Source organism: Pteropus medius, unplaced genomic scaffold, assembly GCF_902729225.1.
Source record: "Pteropus medius unplaced genomic scaffold, Ma_sr-lr_union100, whole genome shotgun sequence".
Lineage (NCBI taxonomy): Eukaryota > Metazoa > Chordata > Mammalia > Chiroptera > Pteropodidae > Pteropus > Pteropus medius.
This window is the reverse complement of record NW_024340692.1, coordinates 4,924,378-4,949,782: the sequence shown is the minus strand read 5'-3', so window position 1 is coordinate 4,949,782 and position 25,405 is coordinate 4,924,378. Positions and strand designations below refer to the sequence as shown.

The 25,405-nt window shown below is 34.9% G+C and overlaps 1 protein-coding gene across 5 annotated transcripts in view; it reads right to left on the bottom strand.

Annotated features, from left to right (window-relative positions):
- Positions 1-6,946: 6,946 nt before the first annotated feature.
- FREM1 (FRAS1 related extracellular matrix 1) overlaps positions 6,947-25,405 on the bottom strand; it is a 138,289-nt gene continuing 119,830 nt past the window's right edge. For 3 of the 5 annotated variants that reach the window (XM_039875149.1, XM_039875469.1, XM_039875386.1), the window contains 8 exons: positions 22,352-22,501; positions 20,625-20,863; positions 19,930-19,977; positions 19,514-19,678; positions 19,221-19,349; positions 18,685-18,800; positions 11,449-11,534; positions 6,947-9,652 (listed from right to left, as the gene is read on the bottom strand). In XM_039875149.1, coding sequence (XP_039731083.1) covers positions 9,453-9,652; positions 11,449-11,534; positions 18,685-18,800; positions 19,221-19,349; positions 19,514-19,678; positions 19,930-19,977; positions 20,625-20,863; positions 22,352-22,501 — 1,133 coding nt within the window. In that variant the 3' untranslated portion in view covers positions 6,947-9,452. The remainder of the gene's footprint in view (positions 9,653-11,448; positions 11,535-18,684; positions 18,801-19,220; positions 19,350-19,513; positions 19,679-19,929; positions 19,978-20,624; positions 20,864-22,351; positions 22,502-25,405) is intronic. The other 2 variants (XM_039875056.1, XM_039875193.1) reach the window with 1 other exon arrangement.

The following is a 25,405-nucleotide window of genomic DNA, read 5'->3' as shown; positions in this document are numbered from 1 at the left end:
TGGTTTAAACTGAATAAGGAATGAATGAGTGAGTTAATATCTATAAATTTTCTGATCTTCACTTTGTTCCCTATCCAGGGTGCATTCATGGCCCATCACTTCAAACTTTTGCAATATTCCTAACTCCCTCACCCCTTTTTTCTTCTCTTGCACACACTTAGTAAAATCTTAACCCTGGAAACACCCAGCTGTCCACCTTCCCTCGGCCACACCCAGACTACGGAGTGCTGGTAGAGATGAAGACAAAATGACAAAAATTAATTCTATATAAATGAACTATCTCCCACCTTAACAGAACCTTCAATTCTGCCCAATCTTTCATATAACTCTAGTCAACTCTTTATTTTCCATATAGAATATTTAAAAACTTCTCAAATTTTCTGAAGCCTTTGACCATTCTGCCTCTTTCATCATTTTCAGCCAATGACCTCACAGAGAAAGAGAGAAGCCATTAGATGAGAGTTCCCTCCTATCTTACCATCCATCCATACTAATTAATTTCTCCTTTCTACTCTGCTCTTGAAATTCCATCCTGTCCAACCTACTTTTGTTGAATAGTCTCCCCACTTATTGTCAAACTCCCTGTATTCCAGTGGCTGTCTCTGATATGCTTGCTGCTTTGAATCTTTACTTTCTAAAAGCATCTCTTGATTTCATAGAAGTTTTCAGGTTCTGAACTTCAGTGTAGTCTTTTGCCTTCACAATTTTGGAAAGAATTGTCCAAACCCCACCTCCACTTTCTCACATCCACTAACATATTAACCCACCGAAGTCTAGCTTTTCACTCCAGCACACCTTTAAATCTTTCTTTCTGGGATCATCCATACCTTCTTGCAGCTGTTAGAACTTTCTGCAACATTTGTGAATTCGGTCCTAAATATAATGGAGAAAAAAGATCAGAGTGAGCAAAAGAACTATGAAAATCCAAAGTCTTAAGCGGCAAGAGCAGACCTGTCATCCAGCCAGCTCCCTGGCTAGTAGAGGGTTACAAGGGAGCCATCTCACCCATAACAACAGGATTTTGGGGGGGCATCAATAAAGGAAGTCCCTTCTTTACTCTGGCATTTAGTGAACCCTCAGCCTTGGCTTAATTTGGGTGCATGTGTCTTCCTACCCAGGGAGAAATAGCAAGGTCTATGCTGGAGACTGCACTGTCAGCAACTTGGAGAACACAGATTTTGCTAAATACATTCTTCTGTTTATTTCCCACTTCTGGCCCCTCACTCTACACTTGGAATGTTAGTGAATGTCTGCTTTATCATACCAAATCCAATTAAAACGTGGACAGAAACTTCTGACACAGGTTCTTATTGTGCTTTACTTTCTAAAGGATATCTCTTTGTCCCGGAGAACATATCCTTAATTCTCTGAGTTCAGACTCTATTTTAAAATCAAACTTCCACTAACTCTGGGAAGACTCAGAGTAAACCTTTATTTCCCAGCCTCCCGGGGTCTCAGAGTAGGTCTTGGAACTTCGTCATACCAGCCACAGTTCCCATGAAAGTCTCTCCTGACGGAGTATACTCCTAGAAAAGGTAACTCGTGCCAGAGGATTGATTCTATGTGTGTTAGTTAACTTTAGGCAGCTTGTAAATTGTTTTTCTCCAGTTGGAAGAAGGGGGCGGTGTATCACCACCAACAGAAATGAGTGTAGGGGGCATCTGTCTGAAAACCATTTCTCCACTGGCCACCTTGCCAGTTTCTGCTTATACAATGCAGGCAGCTTGGGGGAACCATATTGTTCCTATAAGCTCATAACACATGAACAAATGATGAAAAACACATGGAAAACAGTTCCACGGCTAAGCTAAAATTCAGATGGGAATGGAAAATCAACTTGCAGAGCTTTCAACTGACTTGGGGCCAAATGTAGGACAGAATGTGAGGAAAAGTTGCCAAAGGAGAGGGAAGTTGGGGAGAAGAAAAGCAAGTTGTGGATAGGAAAGCTAAAACAATGACACCTTGTATTGACAACCCTTCTCTAAGGCTCTCCAAGAGCGGGCACCAAAATCAACTCTGGAAATAAATATTAAGACCTTCATTTCATGAAAGATTTTAGACAAATTTATATTTTCTACCCGCTATAAAGTTTGGCTTAACTATCTTGGCAATACCTATTCAGAAACATAATTTTAAGTATCTGTAACATAAATATTAAAATATTACACATTTTCCCCTCTGAGGTGTGGGAATTAAGTAACGAGGTGGCATGAGATGAACTGAAAAATCATGACCATAAAATGCAAAAGCAAAGCAGAATTTTCCCGTAAGGCTTGCCTTCTGTTGTGTACCTGACCCTGGGCCCAAGATTTCCGTAAAGCTGGGCTGGTCTTAGTCACATTTGCAAAAGTTCAACTCTTGATTCAAACCTGAAACTCTTAAGAAGCCTGTTATTTGTGGCTAGTCACCAAAAGGACCCAAGGATTCTGATGGGTAGGAAATCTGTATTCGAGACAACGATTTACTGGGAGCCAGTCTCTGCTGGTCTTTTCTGTGCTTTAGCTTCTAACCTGAATCCTTCCCGACTTCCATATACCTTGAACCACCTTTTTCTCCACTTAGCAGCATTAAGTCTTCGCATGTTCATTTGGGGGCATAATGAATGCTCGATATATGTCACAAGTGTGTTCCTTACATTCTGATTGCAAAAAAAAAAAAAATTGAAAATGTAACTCCATGGAGAAGCCGTTCTCAGAAAATATTCCCCTGATCCTTAGCAGCAAACTCTCCTTTAGCAAAGCAAACAATCCTTTCTGTTATATAAAAAACTATCCCCTAATTTGTCTTTCTTTACAATGAGATTTGTGTATCATAGATCATGTCTGAAAGTAAGGCATATTGGGGTTTTAAAAAGAGCTTCCTTGGTCATATGGATTTCTCCAAAAACTAGAAACATTTCCACATTCAACACAAATATCTTAACATGGGAGAAAGTTCTCATTTGTAATAGGGAACGTAAAGCCCAAACACTCCCACCCCAGCTCTCCTTCCCTGCTTAGTGGTGAGGACAAGCACTGTTTGAAGTTGTCACCCTCTTCCTTTGCATCTCTCTCTCACACATACTTCACAGCTTTTAAAAAGATATTTTTTATTGAGTGCCTATTATATCTTAGGTATATTCTTTATAGTTTCACACTTAGTTTTTACAACAATTTTTCCAGGAAGTTATTGTTATTCCCATTTTATAAGTGAGAAAACTAAAGTTTAGAGAATTTAGGATACAAAGCTAGTAAGTGGTAGAATTGAGAATATAAACCCACCTCTCGCTTTTCTTCTCTATCTGTCTTGTCTATTGCAGTGTAGCTATTAAAATGGTACATAGACTATTTTATATTCTGCTATTTTAAATTTTTATGTGATAGAATTATTACTTTAATGAAGGCCATATAATATTCCATTTAGCATTCTTGAGTCATTGGACATTTTTATCATATAATTTTGCTCCAATTTTTTTATTGCCCCGAAATAAAAACATCTTTATGCATATAAACATCTTTATGCAATTTTTCTTTTGAAAATTTCCCACCACGTTGTAGAAATTGTTTCTCTTTAAACAATTTTATTGAAGTATAAAATTGACTTGCAAGAAACACATATTTAAAGTGTACAATTTGGTAGATTTAGATATTTATTATGCATATCTATAAATCTATTACTACAATCAAGATAGTGAACAAATCCATCACTCCAAAAAGTTTCCTTGTGTCCCTTTGCAATCCCTTTCTCTGTCCTTTCCTGCCCTTCTCTCCCATTCACAGATAACACCTGATCTGCTTTCCGTCACTATAGACTAGTTCGCACTGCAAATAATTTTTTATAAATGGAGTACGTATATGACTATATATTCTATTTTCAGGCTTATTTCACTCAGAATAATTATTTTGAGAATCATCCATGTTGTCGTAACAATACCTCAGTTGTTTATATTCCTGAATATATTTCTTTGTAAGGATATACTTTGTTTATCCATTTACATGATAATGGACATTTGGTTATTACAAATAAAGCTGCTAGGAACATTCATGTATTAAGTCTTTAAATAAAAATATGCATTATTTTCTCTTAGGTAAACACATAAGAATGGAATGGCTAGATTATATGGTAAGTATGTTTACCATTTTTTAACGACTAAATTGTTTCTCAAAGTGGTTGAACTATTTTGCATTTCCGCTGGCAGTGTAGAATTTGTAGAATTCTAGTACTTCACATCCTTACTCGGTATTGTCAGTCTTTTTCATTCTAGTCTTCTAATAGGTGTGTAATACTATCTCATTGCAGCTTCAATTTACAATTCCCTAATGACTAATATGTTGACATATTTTCATGTACTTATTTGTCATCCGCATATCTTCTTTGGTGAAGTATCTATTCAAATCTTCTGACATTTAAAAAATTTCTTATTATTGATTTTTGAAGAAATATAAAATACAGTTCTTTACCGATATATGCATAATAAATATTTTCTCCCAGTCTGTGGCTTGTCATTCTCTTAACAATGTCTTGGTCAAAATGTATTATCCTTTTGTATATATTGTTAGATTTGAGTTGGTAAAATTTTGTTTAGATTTTCCGTCTATACTCATGAGGGATATTTGTCTGTGATTTTCTTTTCTTGTATTATTTTTGTATGGTCTGGTATCAGAATAATACTGGCCTTTTAGAATGAGTTAGAAAGTATTCTTTCCTCTGCCATTTTCTGGATGAGTTTTATAGAATTGATACTATTTCTTTCTTAAATATGTGTAGAATTCAATAATGAAGTTATCTGAACTTAGAATTTTCTTTGTGAAAAAATTTTAAACTACAAATTCAATTGCTGTACTAGTTATAGGGTTTTTTCAAGTTATCTGTCTTTTCTTGATTGAGTTTCGATAGTTTGTTTTTCAAGGAATTTGTCCATTTCATTTAAGTTATATATTGTCTCAAGTTGTTTATTATATTTCCTTTTTAGTCTTTTAGTTGTTATAGAATCTATAGTGATATCCCCTCTCATTCCTGATATTATTAATCTGTGACCCCTTTAAATTATAAAGTAACTATCTTTATCCTTGGTAATAGTTTTTGCTTTAAAATCTATTCTGACATGAATATAGCCACTCCAGCTTTCTTTTGACTAATTTTAAGATGGTATTTTTTTTTTTTTCATTCTTCTTCTGTAGGGTAAATTGTGATTGATTGCCTTTTGGAAGCACAAATACAGAGAGGGATAGAAACAAAAGATAAATTCATATTTCATTGCTTGTAAAAAGTATTACAGGTTATGATAAGGCCTTTAATGGAAATGTTGGTTGATTTTTGTCCCTTTCCATCTTAAGATAAATTAAACTTTATTACCTAGCAAAATATAAGACCTATAAAAACTGTTCAAAATGAACAGTTACATGTTTAAGCTATGAGGATATTATATTCATTTCCTGCATGACCCTCTTCTAAAAACTTGTAAAATTAATTTCGAGAAAATCATAGCATTCTGGACATTATAGATATCCAGACTCACTCTGCCATCAGTAACAGTTCTCCCATGATTAATGGAGAGAAAAAGAAGGAAATCAATAAAGCAGTACTCTAAATTAAAAAATATGTAGAGTCAGCATTCTCTTCCACTTAACCAACTATATAAACAAACAAAAACCTGGGTGAGACATGGGGTAATGACTGAAAAAAGCATCAAACATTTCAACCTATATATAGCTTTCTAAAATTTTATACGATGATTTTAAATAGCATTTTCTATTGAACTATATTTCCCATAACATAAAATTTACCATTTTGAAGTATATACCTCAGTGGTTTTTAGTATATTCACTGTATTGTGCAACCATCACCACTATCTAATTCCAGAACATTTTCATTCCCTCAAAAAGAAACTCTGCACCTATTAGTAATTGGTCCCATTTTCCCATTTCTCTAACTTCTGGCAAGCACTAATCTACTTTCCATCTTTATAGATTTGCTTATTCGGGGCATTTCACATAAATGGAATCATGCAATACAAGGCCTTTTGTGTCCATCTTCTTTCATTATAATGTTTTCAAGTATATGGTGAATTTTATAATACTCGTTCAAAGACATTTTACTTGACTATAAACAAACAAACAAACAAACAAACAAACAAAAACAAATTTGCTCAGAGTGGTAATAGACATATGGAATAGTTTGAAGAGATTCAGCCTATGGTTTGGAAGACCCCAGTTCTAATGCTGATTTCTTCCTATACTTTAACTTCTGAGAACTTTAGTCTCCTCTGTTGTACAATATGAATATTAGATAAAATGATATTGAAGTTCTCTCTTCTTTATTCCTGTTGCTACAGGAATATCAAAGACACAGAAAGACATCCTGGTATACTTTGGGGGAAAAAAATATCATTGCAAAAAGATAAATTTAATTATTCTAGTTCCTAACTTGATCTGGAGATAGAAAATTTGGGATAGCTGCTATCAATAACACTTTGAGCTGAATAAAAATTCAAAAAGTTAACACCAGTTTCCTAACCAGGAGAGAACAAAACAGAAGACAACCTGAGCCATTTCTCTTAGTGGGTGTTTTCCTTCAATTCTGAAAAAGGATAATATAATCAATAATTTTTTTTCTGTGACATCCTCCTCGATAAAAAGCTTCTCACTTAAAAAAAAAAACTTATTAGAAATTTGCATATATGTGCTATGCTTTTATATTTTTATTTTCCTATCTCATTTGCTACAATATCTCCAGCATCTAGGATAATGTCAGGTGGAGGACTGGCACTCCATATTCAATATTTATCGAATGAATGGTAGAAGGATGGATGTGTAGCTGGGTGAATGGATAGAAGTCACATAGCTAAAGACTGATCTAAAAGTAAAGATAAAAAAGACACATCCATCTTTCTTTTCCATTCTTCTTCTCCATTCTGTCTAACAATAGGTAGAATAAATATAAAATGTTAAAACTAAAGGAACAGTGGTTCAGAACTAGAAATGTTTATTTCATTAATTTTGATACAACACTAGATAAAGCATGATACAGTACATTTAATATGCTGCTTTGTTGCAGAAATTAACCAGCACTGATTTATGGTTTAAATTATACAGAACTGTACTGTTAATGAAAATATGTGCATATTCTTTTTGGCTCTATTAAAAATAAACAAAAACAGAAATGTAAATAAATGTCACCTGATTCATTTTTACCACTCCTTGGAAGGAGATAAAATAATTATCTTTTTTAAGTTCATGTTTAGCAAATATATGCTGCATAAGTGTACATTTTTGTTAAAGACCAAAAATTGCAAGATTCTGAAAGGCTGCACACTACTTTGCTGGATTGATGCCCTTGGATAAAGTGGGTCTTTTCCTGAGTCAGTGTTCAAGTGTGGGAAGAAGGGCTGGGAGGTGTTCAGGTCCTTCTTTCTGATGCTCTTCTTAGCTACCTTAAGTCTCCATCTCTTACTTGGATTTTTATAGCTTGATTAATGCCTTCGCGATCAGGAATATTTTTAAACATTCTTCTAGTATGTCTTGTTGCTATAAAAAATCAAAACGTTCTCTTTTTGTGCTAACATTGAAATTACCCTTAAATGTCACTGTCATTGCAGAAATGCATGATAAAATCTACCTACCATGTTGACCAGATTCATGACATAGTGTCATGGTTCTGGGTTTCAGTTTTAAATAGTTAATATAGTCCTAGAATTACAGTAGAAAGACGTGGCCCTTAAATTTCTTATTTCTTGAACTTTCACTTTCTCTCCTAGATGTAACCCTTTCGGTGAACAACTCTGTTTCTTTATCTGGCGTCACACCTTCCCGCACTGCAGAGGCCAGAGGATCAGAGGAGATTGGAACAGGTACAGAGGATGGGTTATGCATCTTTTGGTTAAGCACCAAAGACTGCTTGTGTCATACAGGAGACCCGAATATTATATCAGTCCAGTGTCTCCCTGTGATATCTAATGTAAGGAGCCTCCGACTCCACAATGATGTTTAACTTTATTAAGAAGTAGAATGTCTAAGCCTGATGCCAGCGTCTCTTTGCAAAATTTCTATTAATCAAAGTCTTGAGCAGAAATAAAACAAGATTGTCATGTTTTATATCCAGAAACTGGACTGAATGTCTTCAGTCTTTTTCAATTTCACTCAAGGTATTATTATAATAAAACCTGCGCCAAGGCTTTGGTCTACTCGGTAACCTCCTTTTGATTCTGAAGTTACACTGGTGCTCCTATAGCAAGTTACATTTGGCACAACCGTACTTTCTAGTGATTATGAAAAGAGGAAAATTTTGAGTAAATGTTTCAGAAATAAATTTCTAATTTCCTGTAATTAAACCTTGATTTCAGAAGGAAGTTCTTATAAGGCTGCAACATACTTCACTGTTACAAAATGTTTCACTCAGTTGACATTATAAATTAATAAGTTACCTTTACATTAGAGAGTCAAGTTAACATGGCATTTCTACAACTATTAAAGATTTAAGGGCTCAAAATTGCATGAAAATCCTTTCTGAGAATATAGGCTTTTGAGGGCTTTGTTTTAAGTATTTTCTTTTTCTCTGTTCATCAGCCTCATTCACTGAGATACTTCTGAGGAAGCAGTATTTTTTTCCACATATTAACCATCATTTATATATACTCTTTATTCCAAATGTCCTTGAGAAATGCTAGTCACTGCTATAAACATGAATGAAGAGAGAGGTTCATGTTACTTCAAATTTTTCATGACTCTGTAAGGCTGGAGAAACCCAATCATGTAGCCTTGGAATGGTACAATGCCAACATTCTTATTACAAAGGGAGATCTGTCTCATGAATAGTGATGAGTAGACCTCTGAAATACAGGTAGCCCTTGAATTCTTACCTGAACTAGAGCTTTGCAGATGAGCTTCCATCAGCAAGATTCTTCCATCTAAAGCTTTCCTTTTTCACCACAGAGAATTCTCCTTTTGATCCACAGCCTCTTACTTCAGGTTTCACATTTGAAAGGGTTCCAAAGGGACAAAGCAACCCTTTGCAGTTCAACCTTGATTTAATGAACTGGCAGGGTTAGCTTCACTCAGACTGAAGTGGTAGAAGCACCTGCGATATCGATTTCAGAATGGGCTCATTTGAGATATTGGGACCAAAAAATCCAAAGACCATGAAATTGGTGCTGACTGAGATATGGAGGGTGTCAGGGTGGGGGGTCTCCTGGAACAAGCAAATCTTGCACCATATAATACATCAAGCATTTATTTTGAAAGAGATTGAGATGTAAGAATTGTATCTTTTCCTGTAAGAAATATTCATTTATCAATCTTCCTGGAACTATTCATTTATGTTCCTTTTTTAAAAAAAAACTAGATATCACTCATACACTATAATAAAAAAAAAGTGCCAAATCAGTCATGACACCTTGTTTTCTATTGAGCAATATGCACAAATCCTGTAAATAAATAGGTGAGAAATTCCATGGGGCACCTGTAAGGCCAGTTACATTAGAGTTTCCTGGAACACACATAATTGTGAGCTTTGCCCTTTCTACAATCCTTTATTTGCCATTTTCCTTGTTTTTGAACCAAAACACAGTTCTTGCCAGGCCTTGAACGTCGAGGGGGCTCTCTCCTCCAGTTGGTGAAGGTGACAGGTTCACTGCTGATCCACTCCCAGTGGCCAGCATGCATTTGGTCATTCAAACCTAAAGTGAATGGAAGAATGTGCCAAATAATTACATTTATACTTGGATATCATATCGTTCTATTGTTCTAAGCTCAGTAATCACATGGAAAAAATGGACCTATATTCTAAAACATGGAATAGGACCTATAAGACAGAACTAAGCACATAAGGTTGTGGAGTCAGACAGATCCGAATTCAAATTCTAGCTCCACCACTTATTAGTTGAGCATCTTTGGTCAGGTTACATAACCATTCTAAGTTTTAGTTTTCTCATCTAAGAAATTAGAATAAAAATTGGATTTCTAGGGCTGTTTTGAGGATTAAATAAGATAATACATGTAAAGTACATGGCAATATATGTGTGTAATGAATGGCAATTATTATTCATATTATCCTACAGGCAGAAATTCTACATCAGGGACACAGATACACTCTTATCTTATTTCTCAATATTTAAATGTCTTGGCTTTCATATGTCAAAGTAGCTTACTAAATATTATTTTTAATCTGGAGCTTAAGATTTTTTTCAATCTGCTACAATTCCAATAAAAAACAACTTTTCTCAACTTGTCTCTACCACCACTGGCAATTTTTGCAAACTACACTCTAATGTTGTAAAGTTTTTGTAATTTTTAAAAAGCATTTCTCCTCCTCATTCCCTTTCCTAAGTGAAATAAAAAGAATAAACTGAGAAAAGGATCCCCTGCAATAGCATAATCTGGCATCTCCAAAACCCAACTTGACTGTGAAAATAGTCTTAGTTACATAGCATATAACATTCTCTCAACTGATTCTGCCAATTATTTTTAGGCAGAATAAAATGAAGTACTTTGGTTAGAAATAACCTATCTCCTTCTGGATTGTTTCCTAGAATTATTGATCAGGTGATGCTATGCCTAAATACTTTGTGGGGTAGAGTCTTGAAACCAGTTTTGGATGAAGGGAAATCTTGTCCTTCAACTTTAACTTAATACTCTCAGATAATTTCAGAATTTAGAGACTCATTGATTATTAAAGAGACTTTGAGAATCCAAGAATGGGATTATTAGAGTTCCCTGAAATACAACACTTTTAAAAAGAGATGGCAAGAAACTGACTTAGATGTACCCAGAGAATTCTATTTCTAAGTGACTTGAAAGGATTTGTATTATTGTTAAAATTGTAAAAAATAGTAAAACTTTAGAACATAAGGAATAAAATTAAGATCACCTATAATTCTCAACTGGAGGTAAAATATTTCTAATTCTTTGGCATATTTTTTATATATGTATTTACATATGTTATATGTATATATATATACATCCCATGTATATAAATTTCTTTTTAATTCTAAATTATTTCATGCTTCATATGGCTATGAACTCTGGTTTTTTACTTAGTACCTTGCCATAAATACATTACATATTTTATATACAGTATACAGCCAACATATATTTATTGAATAAATTAATAAACATAGGCTTTTGTCATGTCTAATATTTAATATCTTATGAAAGCATTAAATATTTACTATTCCTTCAAATGGCTATACAATAATTCATTTAACCATCCCCTATTTATAGCTAATTCTAATTTTTTTACTTTTAGAAATACCATTTTTTGAGTTCTCTTACCAATAAATACAACTACATCCATCATTATTTCTTTGAACTAGATGTCTAAAAATGAAAGTGTTGTATAATTAGGACGAGTTTTAAAAGATAGACTGTCCAACAATCTAACGTTGCTCGTTATTGTAAGCCACAATCATTGGCCCGTGAAGAAGAAACATTCTCTCTGTGTTCTTGCCTCCCTCAGTACAGCACAGATACTTGCCTATCCAAAAGGGCTTTCTTCCACCGAAGTCCCAGAGCCATCGCATATGCTGCCTGGAGAGGACAGTTACAAGGCTGCTCAGGTGACTACAAGCAAATGAAGATGAGAGCATCGGTGACAAGGAGTTCAACATTTCTGATGATATGACATGCATAACAGAAATCAAAATCAGTTTAAAATAGAAAAAAAAGTTCATATGTAGAAAGAACTTTTCAAGATTTTAATACTCTGGGATTTTTCGTTTTTGTTTTGTTTTTGTTTTTGTTTTTTATTTAATGAGTATCTGCAAGCTAGGGTAAGTAACCAGCAAAGAAAGTAATGTATATATTTTTACTATCTGGGCTTTAAACCATAAATTCAATGGATTTTAAATATTTTTCTTAGAAAATCAGAAACTGTTCACTTATAAAGATTACCTACTTAATGCCAAAATATTATTCTCTTATGGGAAGTTCATCTCTAAATGGCATAAATTTGGCAGTTATCCAGTTAATTTGATCACTAAGGTAACCCAAACAATTCAGATAAAATTCCTTGAGGCCTAGATTTTGATCTTGATATGTTTAGTCAAATACTCCAATAATTGTGATTCTTTCAATGTACTCCATGAAATGAGCATGGCTTCACTGTCAAAACATCATATGTTGTATAGAAAAAGTTAAAGCATTTGTTCTTATAAACATATATAAATATTTTCCCCAAAATATAATCCCTTTTTAAATAAGTTTAAGGTGTACAGTATAATGAATTGACTTACATATATTGTGAAATAATTACCACTATTAGTTAACATCCATCATTTTATATAGGTACCAAAAAAGGAAGAAAAAAATGTTTTTTTCCTTGTAATTAAGAACTCAGGATTTATTCTTTTAACTATTTTCACCTACACCATACAGCAGCATTAACTGTAGTCATCATGTGTACCTCACATCCCTAGCACTTTTATGTTATAACTGCAAGTTTATACCTTTTGGCCACTTTCATCCAATTCTCCCACCTTACATCCTCTACCTCTGGTCACCACACATCTGATCTTTTTTTCTATGATTTTTGACTTAATGCTCTCAAGGTTCATCCATGTTGTTACAAATGGCAAGATTTCCTTCTTAATGGATGAATAATATTCCACTGTGTATGTGTGTGTGTGTGTGTGTGTGTATCACAACTTCTTTATCCATTTATCCATCAGTGAACACTTAGTTTGTTTCCATGTCTTAGGTATTGTAAATAATGCTGCTGTGAACAAGAGGGTGAGATATCTCTTCGACATAGTGTTTTTGTTTCCTTTGGATACATTCTCAGAAGTGAAATTGCTGAATCATATGGTCTTTCTATTTTTTAATTTTTTGAGAAGCTTCCGTTCTGTTCTCCATAGTGGCTTCACTAATTTACAATCCCACTAAAAGTGCACAAGGGTTTCCTTTTCTACACATCTTTGCCAGCATTTGCTATCACTTATCTTATTGATGAAAGACATTCTAACAAGCATAATTCTTTATGAATTATTTTTACAGCTAGCTGAATTATTCCTATAAGGAATATTTGATTGTGTCTAATTCTCCAGCAGTATTCATTAAAAGCTCTTTAAATATGCTTTAAGTAAAAAGCCAATAGATAATTATTATCTCTTTCTTCCCCTTTTTTTTAATACAGAAAGTTTCAAACAATAAACCAAGTCACCATGATCTCCTCACCTGGTTAGCAACCACTGACATTTTAAAAAGTAGAACACAAAATTAGTAACACGTATATGAGTGTGGACAAGTGTTGAATTGAACTTTATTCATTGGCCCATGGAAGAGAGATATTGTCTTCATAATCTTGCCTCCCTCCACAGTGCAGCACAGATAAGTGCCTATCCAAAAGGGCTTTGTCTTCTTGAACTTCAGATCCATATCCTTGTTTTTCCAGATCACATAGAGTGAACATAATTTAGCCATTACTTAATGATTTTTTCCTCCACCAGTACCAGTACTTTACTATTTTCTAACATAGTAGTGACGTCTAAGCCTTCTAAGAATGTAAGCCTTTTCGCTCCTTGCTGAATGGCCTTAGGCTGCTGGATTTGAGTTTTGTGACTTGTCTCTGACTTCATTATGTACTGTCAGCTCCTGTCTGACAGGTCAGCGAATTGATGCCACATCTTTTCCCCTACCCCTCATAACCAATATGGTAATTCTAACATGCTGAGAGTTTAGAACACAGAATATCAAATGTGTTTTAAATAGAGACTGAAGGAAAGCCTGAGGGGATGCCTCAGTTGATATGGCATACTAGACAGAGTGTGGGAGAGCTGGGTTCCAATTCCTGCTCTTCTCCTGATTCCCTTATGGATGTAACTTCGGCCTCATCTTCATGGTCAGGAAGTAACAGCTTTTACTTAGCTTTACGATTCATGAAACCATCTTTAAAAGAGACTGTAAAGTTCATTTTAGCTGGTCAAGTACAAGTTTGATTTTCTTTTTAACTCTCCAAGAAGCAAAAAGTCCCAAAAAAGCAAGATAAAAAAAAAAAATAGCTTTGTTTAGAATAGGTAAAATGTGAGACCACAGTTGTTTATAAAAAAAAGAAAAAAGTAATTAGGCATTTGTATGTTGTTTATTTTATAAAAATATTATTCCTTTTATGCTCACATACATATAAAGTGTGGTGGATATTAGATAGATAGATTTATATATAGAGATATAAAAATAAAATGAGACATACATACAAATAAAACTCTTTTGACAGTTTTGAAACTTGAAGGCATTCAAAGCGTAGTATTAAAAACAGAAATCTTAATTTTTCTAGTTACGGAAATAAAGATTTACTTCTTTGAAACTTTTTGATTAAGTATAGATATATTTCAGAGTAACTTTTTAAGAATAGGTCAGCAGGGGTTCCAGACTCTCCTGTGGAAAAACAAAATGGTTTCATAGATAATGATCTATAATAATAGAATTACCAAATGTACAATGACTGCCTAAGGAAATGAGCAGATGAGATTACAATATGTAAATGCAAGAAATACCTAATCTAGGAGTCTGGCTCCTCTGGGTTAGAAAAATAATAAAACACCAATGGGAAAGAAAGGAAATTGGAGATAAAGATTGACTTGAGTAAGCAATCTGATTAAGGGCAAGGGACACAAGTAAAATTTGCTGTTCTTCTTGAAACGTGGGTGCTGTAAATGACCATCTGTAAAGGATCTACAGGTAGCGAGGGAGCCCAGGGAAACATAGCCCAGAATTAATAATGGTAGGTGAGACCAAATTAAAGACATTCCAGATGCATATTAATTCTAATTATAGAATCTAAAATGATCTCCTAAAAATATGAGAAAGTAAATATCCAGGTTACAAAATATTGAAATTATACATTTTATATCACAGAAGGAATTGATAATTCCCAGAGGAATACTCATTTTTCAGGCCAAAGAGCTTAGAGAAGAAGAGAATAGAATGAACCTGCAAAGTAATGGGTTAAGAGGAGTAAACGTACCCATTCTTTCAATTAAAATTTTAAAATTAGAAGCTTTTTTATGATATTTGTAAAACCTCATGCCATGGATGTTTTCTTTGCCTCTCTTATATACCTTGGAATACTATGGGACATGGGGAATAACACTTAAAAGTGTGGTCTGGTTTACAATGTATCCAAATAAATATTTGTTGAATGAATGAATCTATAAACTCAAAAACTGATTGTACCTTAGCTTTGCCCTGAATGGTTACTTCGATTGTAATCCAAAAGAAACTTAAGATCCATAACTTAATAAAAATCTTAATATGTCTTTGCTGTGAAAGATACAAAATTAACACAGTTTTGAAAATCTACTGTAGGTTAGCCCAACACAAAGTTAAAATAGGTGTCCTTGTCAATTCACCTAGGATGCAATATCCCCTATACTCAGGGGCTGATTTTGGAGAGAATAATAGAATTAAGTCCTCTCTCTTCCATTTCCTTGCTTGTATGATTTTGCTTCCCAGAATCTCTGTTTTGTCTGTAAAATGTAAATTATAATACCTGTTTTCTTCACTGAGGTCATGAAGGATCAAATAAGCTAATACATATGAAAGAATTATGTAAACTGTAAAGTGTAATATAAAAAGTGTTATTGGCAAAGAGGCATGTAGAATTAGGTCAGGCTAGTATAAAAGGGTCATGGTGTAAAGGTGCTTCAAACCAGGTTGCAGATAAAATCATAGGTCAAATGCATGAGGAAGTAGCTAGGCTTTTAAATTAATTTGGGCCTTAAGTTTATTACTAGAATAAATGAATCACACAATATTAATAGATATATGAAGAACCCCTTTATAACTAGTCTTACACACCATTAAAACCCATATGCAATTAGATGGATCAATAAAATAAACAGAGACATTGAGGAACTAATAAAGGGTTGTCAACATGAAAACATCAACAATATTACTCTAAGTTGCCATTATTTCGTACGAAATGATTTTTGACATCAAAAAAGCAACAATATTATAATCTCAGAATAAAGAAACTCCTTCTAAGAAAAGTCACTTGGTGACCTTACACCTACATAGATAAATGAATAGGAAGACATTACTCAAACATGTTGTCCTTATTATTCTCATTACATTAAGACCAGATAAAGCTTCATTCTAGGTCACCAGTGTTCCTTGCACTGCCATTTTAGAACCACTGGATGATGAACAATAAGGCTGCTTCCAAACTTGAGCTTCAGGGGTTCTGTCTCTCTGTTCATCTGTACTTTACCAACAATTCCCAGCAGGAATTTGATCTTGATAACCTTGACTAGAGTATAACCGTCCTTTTGCACTTGCCCTCATCTTTGTCAGTAGAGAAATCAGATCTTCTCATTTGAAGTATATTGCAATCTCCTTACTACTTCAGAGAGCTTAGATTCTACATCGAAGCTCTTTCCATAGGAGGAAAAAAGACCTATCCCACTATTTCTAAGACGAACTTTAAATAAAAGTAGGACATCTCGACTCTGGACCACCAGAAAGACAAACAAGTGAGTCCTAGAACACATTGAGCCTGAAACATCGCTGGAGGCAAAAAATGACCAAACTGAAGCTGTCTTACTTCAGGCACATCATGAGAAGGCAGGATTCTTTCGACAAGACAACAATTTTGGGAAAATAGCAGGCAGCAAGAAAAGAATACCAAATATGAGATAGATTGACTCCGTAAAAGAAACCATGTAGGAATGAGTCTGTAGGAGCTGAGCAAGGCTGTTGAGGACAAGACGCTGTGGATGTCACTCATTCATAGAGCTGCCAGGAGCCGGAATTGACTCAAAAGCCCATAACAACAACAAAGACATCTGGTTATTTTGGTGGAAAAATGTCTTAATTGTTCTTTAACATATGGCATTATGAGAACACATGTATTTAAGCAATGATTATTTATAAAATTAAAAAAAAAACATTTTAACTTATTTTATACCACTAACTCATCAACAAAAACCTGAAGCCACTGATTAATCTCTATGGTACCTTTCCTTATACTTAGGGCAAGAAATACTTCAGTGAAAAAGATTTGGCCAGTTTTTAAATACACTTTTGAAATATTCTATTAGCTTTTTAAAAATCTATGTATAATTTACCTACAATAAAATGCATAAATCTTAAAGTATTCAATTGAGTGAATTTTGACAGTGGTATATATCCTGTAACAACCACCCAGAAGAAGACATAAAACAGTTTCATCCCTCTAGAACCTCACCTATTTTCTAGTCACCCCACAATTCCTGCCAGAGATGATTGTTTGTTTGTTTTTCAATTTCTAACACCATCTAATATGCTAGCTTTTCCTATCATATAAATAAAATCATACAATATATATTCTTTTATGTTGGGCTGCTTCCTCTCTACATAATGTTTTTGAGATGTATCCACATTATTAGAGGTTTCAGTAGTTCATTCCATTTTATGGTTTATAAAACAACTTATCAGAAAAATATCTACAGTATTCTCCTTTGATGGAGAAAACACAAAGAACTCCTATAACTCAAAAACAAAAAAGACAAATGACCCAAACTATTATTATAAAAAAGTTTGCTATTAAATTTTTATGAAATTTATTTTATACGTTTTATAATTTATTTTATTTCTTTTTATTTTAACATATATTTTTATTTCTCTTGGGTAAATACCTGGTAGTAGAATTGGTAGGTTATAGGGTAGATGCACGTCTCTTTATGAAACTGCCAGACAGTTCTACAAAGTGGTTGTATCATTTTACACTTCCACCAACAATACATTAGAATTCTATTTGCTCTACAACAGTCAGTATTGTCGGTCTTTGTGATTTTAACTATTCCAGTGGATGTGAAGTGGTAGTTCATTGTGATTTTAATCTGCATTTCCCTGATGTCTAATGGTGCTGAACATCTTTTCTTGAACCTAATGACCAAGTGTATATCGTTTCTTGTGATCCCTCCAAGTCATTTATTATTTTTTTTTTAAATTAGGTTGTCTTTTTGTGATTGATTTGTAGGAGTTGTTTGAATTTTCAAGATTCGAGAACTTTATCAGATATATGATTTGAGATTAGCTTTTCTCAAATGTGGTTTGTTCTTTCATTTTCTTACTAGTGTTTTTAGATGATTATAACTTTTTAAATTTGATAAAGTACAAGGTCTGATCAATATCCACCAGTCAATTTCCAGCCATGTGGCATATTAGTCTAATTGCATTATTTTGGATAATATCCAGGTGGGCAAAAAAGCGGGGGGTGCGGTCAGGGATAGTTACTTATGCATTTTTAAAGTCTTTTTGAACTAGGTAAATTTTATTGTCATAATTGGACCACAAGTCATCCTTCATTGAGTGTTCCATCACCCAATGGCCTTTTGTCCAACTTGTCTGGTTTCATAAGCATCAATGCCTCTTACATTGCCATGGGTCTGATGCTATGTGATCTTTCACTGCTATGTTTCCAAATCAATAAGCAGGAATTCCTATTTGATATTTTAAAAAATTGATATAACCTGCAATGCTGCTGACTCAGAAAAGTTTCTTCTTTCCCCAAAAGACTGAGATAGAGAGGCTAAAAAATAATATTGTGGCAATGATACAGTTTTAACATAAAAGAGCTACATCAAAGATCTGAACTTCAGACTCTCCTTGGGCTCCTAAAGCAATGTCAGGTAGATATTAGACACTCAACACTTGAATGAAGGAAGCAGTTCTATAGTTCCATGAGATAATAGAGAAACAGTAGAAAAATAGTCAAATATGAAACAAATTTTCTTACTGTTCCCTGCAAGCTCGGGCAGCTGTGTTCCAGGTGCCTTTCTGCTCTGTGATCAAGAAGTGGCAGTAGCCTGAATGATGGTGCCACCTAGCTGGGCAGGATTTGTCTTCCACCTCCTGAAAAACAGTTGTCCGTGTTTATATCATAATGGTCTTTACAATCTAAAGTCTCAGCATAAAGAGTCCTAGGAGTTCCCTAAATTGAATAGAGCAGTTTTTTCACCAGAAAGGAGGTCAGCGCTAATCCCAATTCTCCACCTTAAGAAATGCAATGGCTTCTTACAGAAACAATACTAAAGTTAGCAATGTTTCAATTTTATACCTGTGACTTTCTGATTGCTAAACAAATTCTTTTTAAAATGTATTGATATAACTAACGTATTTTGTGATATTTAAAACATTACTGGGGCCATTTTTTTTTTCTCTCTTCTCTTTCAAAGTGTAATAAAGGCAGGCCGATGAAGAGAAGCCTCTCTGCTACCTTATCACAGGGTATACTGCAAGTAAAGGTATCTGGCTGCTCATCCTGTGTCTCACCTTGGTTTGGGGGCTCCAAGCTTTCCAGGCAACCCCATTGCACTTATATAGCTTTTGGAGTCTTTCTTCAAAGTGGAAGAGTCCCTTCAATTCCATTGTGCAGTTCTTTGGAAATGAAGGCCAATGGTTCTGTGGGAAGGAAAGGCAATTGAGAATTGACGTTGATCTCATACTTACCTCCTTTAGGTCTTCGTTTGTTGAGTAGCGTTTGTGTTGAGTAAACTCTCCCCAAGCTTGAAGGCCCAGCAAACAGCTTGTTGTAAGGTGCATAGGTAGTAAAAAGATTTTCATACCTGTCTGGGGAAGTGTGAGTCAGCTGTGGATTCCGCCTTATCTGCGTGAGGCAGTTCTGCTACTTTGATTGTCTTTCGTGGCTGACTAATAATGGATATTTTGGTCTTCCTTTTGTGAGTTGGGGTCCTGTCATCCTCTAGTTGCAGGGAAACCATTCCATGATACTGAGGAAATCAATAAATAGCAATAAAGAAAAAAGCAAACATCAAGATAGCAAACAAAACATTTGTTGCAAAAATGAGCAATTCAAAAATTTGATAAAAGCAAAATTGTTTTTTTTCTGACTATCCAAGCCTCTAAAACAAATTTCAAAATAGGATTTTAAGAGAAATTGATAAAAGGCATTAAAAAATTCACTAAATATTTTGTACCCTTAGATACAAGAAATTTAGCAAATCTCTCAGACTGTGCTTACATTATAGATGATATCTGTTTCATTTCTATAAACAGAGGATGGATGAACCTGAAATCAACAGAGAACAAAATATAAGCAAAATTGGCTTAATAATAATTAGCAACAGGGTAAAATCCTTTTAGTAAGATCTTGTTGATGTCTGAAAATTTTTAAACATGTTTCTCAAGATTTTCCATGCTCTAATCATTGGAATTTTAAAAATCACTAGACCTAATCACAACTTATCAATGTTAATTCATAGCCCCAGTTAGAGAGAAAAGATATCCTTATTTTGTTGGTATATCTATGATGCCCAGAGGTCCAAGAAAACATGCACGCACACACAAGATTGTGTGCCTGGTTAGAGCACTATGCTAATAAGGTCAAAGCCATGATTGCCACACCCAAGTAACTGCTTAGTCTCATTCTATTCCAGGGTCACTGGTCATCCCCTGTCTCCATCACAAAAGCAACCAAAATAGAAATCAATAAATGAGTCAGTATATGTATCACTTCAATTAGTACAATTAATGAAGTAGGACAGCATTATGATATTTATATACAAAAGGCACTGCATAATTGTGTAAGGAACCATGGCCCCCACTCTCTATGAGAATCCAAACAGCTTCTTCAGTGTCTCAGAATACTGGTTAATATCTTTTGATTCTTTTAATGTGTATTTCACACACCAAATTCCCGAAGGACCCCATCCTTACTGTTTTGCCATTCCCTCGCATCCTAAGCTTTATTCCATAAAGATCTGTAGAATCAAAGCCCCGCATGGTGTCTCCCCTGGTGACTGCTAGCCGCTTGGAAGATGGAAAAGGTCTTCTTTCCAGATGAAAGGAACCAGAAGTAGTGGGTGAGGAAGACCCCGGGGACAGCGGGGGCCAAATGCCCTTCTTCCATGCATTGTGCTTGTTTGGGTTGAAGGAATATGAAGGATGGCACTGCCCTGGAGGCAAGATGGCAGGTCAGTTCATTTATACAAACAAATAAGTGATCACATTGACACAGCCCCTGGAGCAGCTTGTCATTAAACTTAGATAGATGGTTTTCCCGCCAGATGCTGCCTTTTCGCCATTTGCCAGAAACTCCTTTACTCTTCATCAATTTCCATCCAGGAAAGCTGTGCCCTTCTGCACATCTGCAGGGTGATTATAAAGTCATGAAATTGATTTCATAAACCACAAATTAAAATCATTGTCATGATTTTATAATCACACCATATCCTTATGCCATAGCAGCCTCACTTCTCTTCATATTATAGTACTCTTCAATCTAGCAGGTTTATTCAGTCATCAAGTATCATTCCACAAACACTTCGAAGTGATCATCCTTTCCCCAGTCTCCTAGAGGTAGAAACTGGAATTGTTCGAAGATACCAGTGAAATCAAATAACAAATAAATATTAGCATTCAACTGCTACGGACCAAAGATCTATTAAATCTTAACAGAAGTTCTTCTATTGGAAATATTACCAATTAGTGTGAAAAAAATCTAAACCCAGAACCCCCATCTGGAATTATATACTTTAAGTGTAAAGTGTGTACTTCATATATTTTATGTACTTAATGTGAACAGAAATTTCTATTGAAAAAAGAATCAATTTAGTGATGAAAGGTGATTGGGAGAGATGTTGTGGAAATATGAGTATTATAAAAGAAAGAGAATAGTGTCCATTTTTATTAAAGGATGAGAAAGAGAAGAGATAATAGATTTCAAGTAAGGAAAACATACAGGAAAAGGATATGACAGGTATAAAAACAGAAATATAAGAGAGAGCATAGAAACTGGACAATTGTAAAATGCTACATAGACAAATAAGTAGAAGGTATTTGCAGAAAAAAATTAGAGCACCAAGGACTACGGTTGGTCTTTGTTTTATTTAGTTCACAGGTTGTTCTTTAGCACATTACTATCCAGGACCTATTCGGCTCTGCAGCCCAAGGTTATTCATTAATATTCTCCAGCTGCTCCTGAATCCCCAAGCCAGCTGCATCTTTCACATCTATTTTTCTTCCATTCCTTCCTCCTTTAGACCTTTCCTGGTCACACTCCAGTAGGGGGCTCAGATTTTAGGCATTAAGAGCTCTCTTTAACAGAGGAAGATAATTACAGCCCTACAAACTCTGGGGGAAAATAATTGTCGTTAGATTCTCACCAACATTGTTTCCCCCTTGGTGAGAACAACAAACGAGTAGGGAAAAAAACCAACTATAGCACCGACTTGTTGCTTTTCTGAACCAGTAGTTCCTAGCAGGAGGAAAACCACATGAAGCAGAAAACAGAATAAAGAGCCTACATCATGACTGAGGTTGCTTTCTTGACAAGAAATTAAGCATTTTGATGTGAAGGCGTTATCAAGCACATTGGCTGTTGAAAGCAAGCAGCTACAGCGCCAGGATCGCTCCTGATTTCAAGATGAGGATCAAAAGAATACCTCCTTTTGAGTCCAAAATTTTCACTGCAGCTTTTGTCTTTGTGCCAAGAACTGCATTCACAGGGGAGTTCAGAATTACTTCAAAGACCTCATCATCTTCCTCTAATCCGTCATAGGTAATTGCTATATTCCACATCTTAGTTGACATTCCTACAAGAAGTAAACATTTTAATTACTCTTTAATTGCTATTTCAATCACCTAGGTGTCAGAGAAATATATTAATTAACATGTCTGCAGCTAGACTGCAGTAGCCTGAGTGAGCTATTGTACTGCTACCAACTCACTGAAGTCTTGCTGTTCTCCAAATAATATTAAAAGACCACATTTGTTTCTGGACAATGATGATTCAGTTTAAATGCAAACATTGTTACAAAAAGTCAAGCTGCATTTTGCAAGGAATGAGCAAAAAAAAAAAAAATAGTTAGGGAGACAAGATCCAAGACTTAATTTTTTTCCCCCGACCTGCCCTTCTCTTCTTAGGAATAAACAAGTACTGCAATCTTAAAAAGCTTAATAGTTTCAAAACTCTTAAGATGTTGATACAGACAGTCAGAAGTGATTATTGGATGGTACTTCGTGCTATTCATGGAGCCCTTGAAATGATTGATTTCTAAAGACAGCTGCCTCCATCGGCGGCTCCACTTCCTGAGTTCCTTCTAGCCTGAAAATGCTTTTGCTGATGATGTAATGCTCAGTAGTTTGATATCCTCCTGGAGAGAATTTATGGGCTGGGAGTTGTAAAACTAGACCGAGCCAATTTGTTCTTTCCCTTTCTGTCCGCCTCTATTCATGGGGTTACAATCAAGCTTGGTTTACAGTAACTTTGTGAACTTAATACAAAATAGTTTTGATGTTTAAAACACATCCCCAGCCATCCTACCATCACTCAGATGGGACACAAAACAACTCCAGAAACACAAAATATTAAAGCTGGAAGAAACTTCTGAGATTGTCTAACCCTGACCAGTTTCTACGACGTGGATTATAGGATATCTCTCCAGAGTTTTAGGGAAAAAAATAAAAGTGGTGGCAGGAGGAAAATAAAGTGCTGTTTAGTGGAGAAAGAAGGCTCAAGTTTAAGGGAAAAAAAGATAATAAATTTATGGTTTAACCTTCTCGGGCTAAGTTTTGAAAACTTTACCCTGCTATTTACTTTTTGATTATTTAAGTGCTTTTATTCCTATCGACCCAGCTGTATAAGCAGTTAAACATTTCATTTCTAGCCTTTTCCTTGCAGATTGTTTCCTACAGATTTATGCCTCTCGATTGTGCCATCTGTATGATGGCCTCCTTCTTGAAAGCACGCCAACATAGATTTCATGATCTTAATCAAAGTCTCGTCGACCCATAACCAAATTCAATGGAAAGATGAAATTCTTCACTTATCCTACTCTTGGCTGCACTTAAAAGGAAAAATTAAGTGTATTTGAAATATTTTTATTAAAAACATAGGCTGATAGCTAATTTGTTAGGCATTCAGGATCAACTGAGTTCTTAAATCAATTACTTTCAGGATTTTTGCCAAAATAGAAGTTGAAGCACCTAATATGAAATATTTTATAAGTCCCACTACATGGATGGATAAATCAATCCATCACAATATATTATTTTGTATCTATTACATAATAGCCTTTGCTTTAGATGCTACGGAGAACACCAGAGGTGTGATATAAGCAAGGCTTGACGTAAAGGAATTTAAAACTTCTTTGAAGAGACAAAATGTAAATAGTTGAAAAGTCAACTATTCAAGGCAATGTATGGTTAGCTGCCAAACGATACAGAATAGACAGACGGTAAGTACTATATGTGTGTGGGCTGCAGAGCTGGAAAGATTTGGAGGGAAGAAATGGGAAAACAACAAAAGCAAAGGCAGGAAGATAGCAAAGCAGAGCCCTTGATAGGGAAGGCTGAGCAGATTAGTGGCTGGTATAGAGAGGTCACTGAGATGAATAGGAAGTGATAAGGCTGCAGTGGCAGTTTTGTAGTCAGACAGCAGAGAGCCCTGGACACTAACTAGGTGGTGGGGTTCAGACTTTAAACCGAAGACAACAGGGAAGGCTCTTGAAAATGGATGTCTTGGAAAAATGAAACTGAAAGTGTTATATAGGAAGATTTAGGGGTGCAGGCAGAGAGGCTAGAAGTTGGGAGGTCACATAGACAGCTGTTGTAATAAAACTGATATAAAGAGATGAGGCTGGACAATGAAGAAAATATATAAATGCTAAGATTTTTGCTATTCAGAGAACTGTTTCGATTCTCAAAGCCCATAGAGTTAAACATTCTTCACATAAAAATCCAATACAAAAAAATATTGCCAGGCCTAACCAATTGCCATCTTTAAAAAAAAATTTTTTTTTTTAATTACAGCAGCTCTCCTCCCTGCCCCACCTCTGGGAAAAAAAGAAACCTTAAAGTTTTTGTAAGATATGATGGAGTAGATTAGAAACAGATGGTTAAAGAACATCTATTCCAAGTTTCATTTAAGTGCTTCTGATTTGTTTTCAACTTTCTCTCTACCAGGTGTGCACATAGGACCAACTTTTTTACATTAATGAGATTGGAAGTAAGAACTTTGTTTTTTCTTTTTCCTTCCTGTCCCACTTTCAAGGTGCAAAGTAATTGTTAAATTACTGAGCTTATAAGCGATTTCAGAAGGCTCGAACTGGCCCCCTGTTTCCATAAAACAAAAGGTGCTGAAAAGGAGAGAGAAGGTGTCATTTTATGCAGACATATCCCACTTTACAGAATAGGTCACTTCCTGAATATTTTCCTGTAAAGCCACTGAAAGACGTTTTCTCCATAAGTTTTAGTAAATGCCACATTAGACACCCGTTCCTTTAGGAAATATTTTGACTCTTAGGAATGATGGCTTCTCAATTAAGAATGCAGCAAACCTTTCAAGAACATATATTTTAAAAAGAAAACAATCACTTTCTAAACAATATTTACACTTTGACTCAAGATTAGTCACAAAAGCTTAATGCAAAGTAGTCAGGATTAGTCTTTTGGTTTGGTGCTACGGCTACTAGGCTAGCTTACTAGCTTCAGTATAT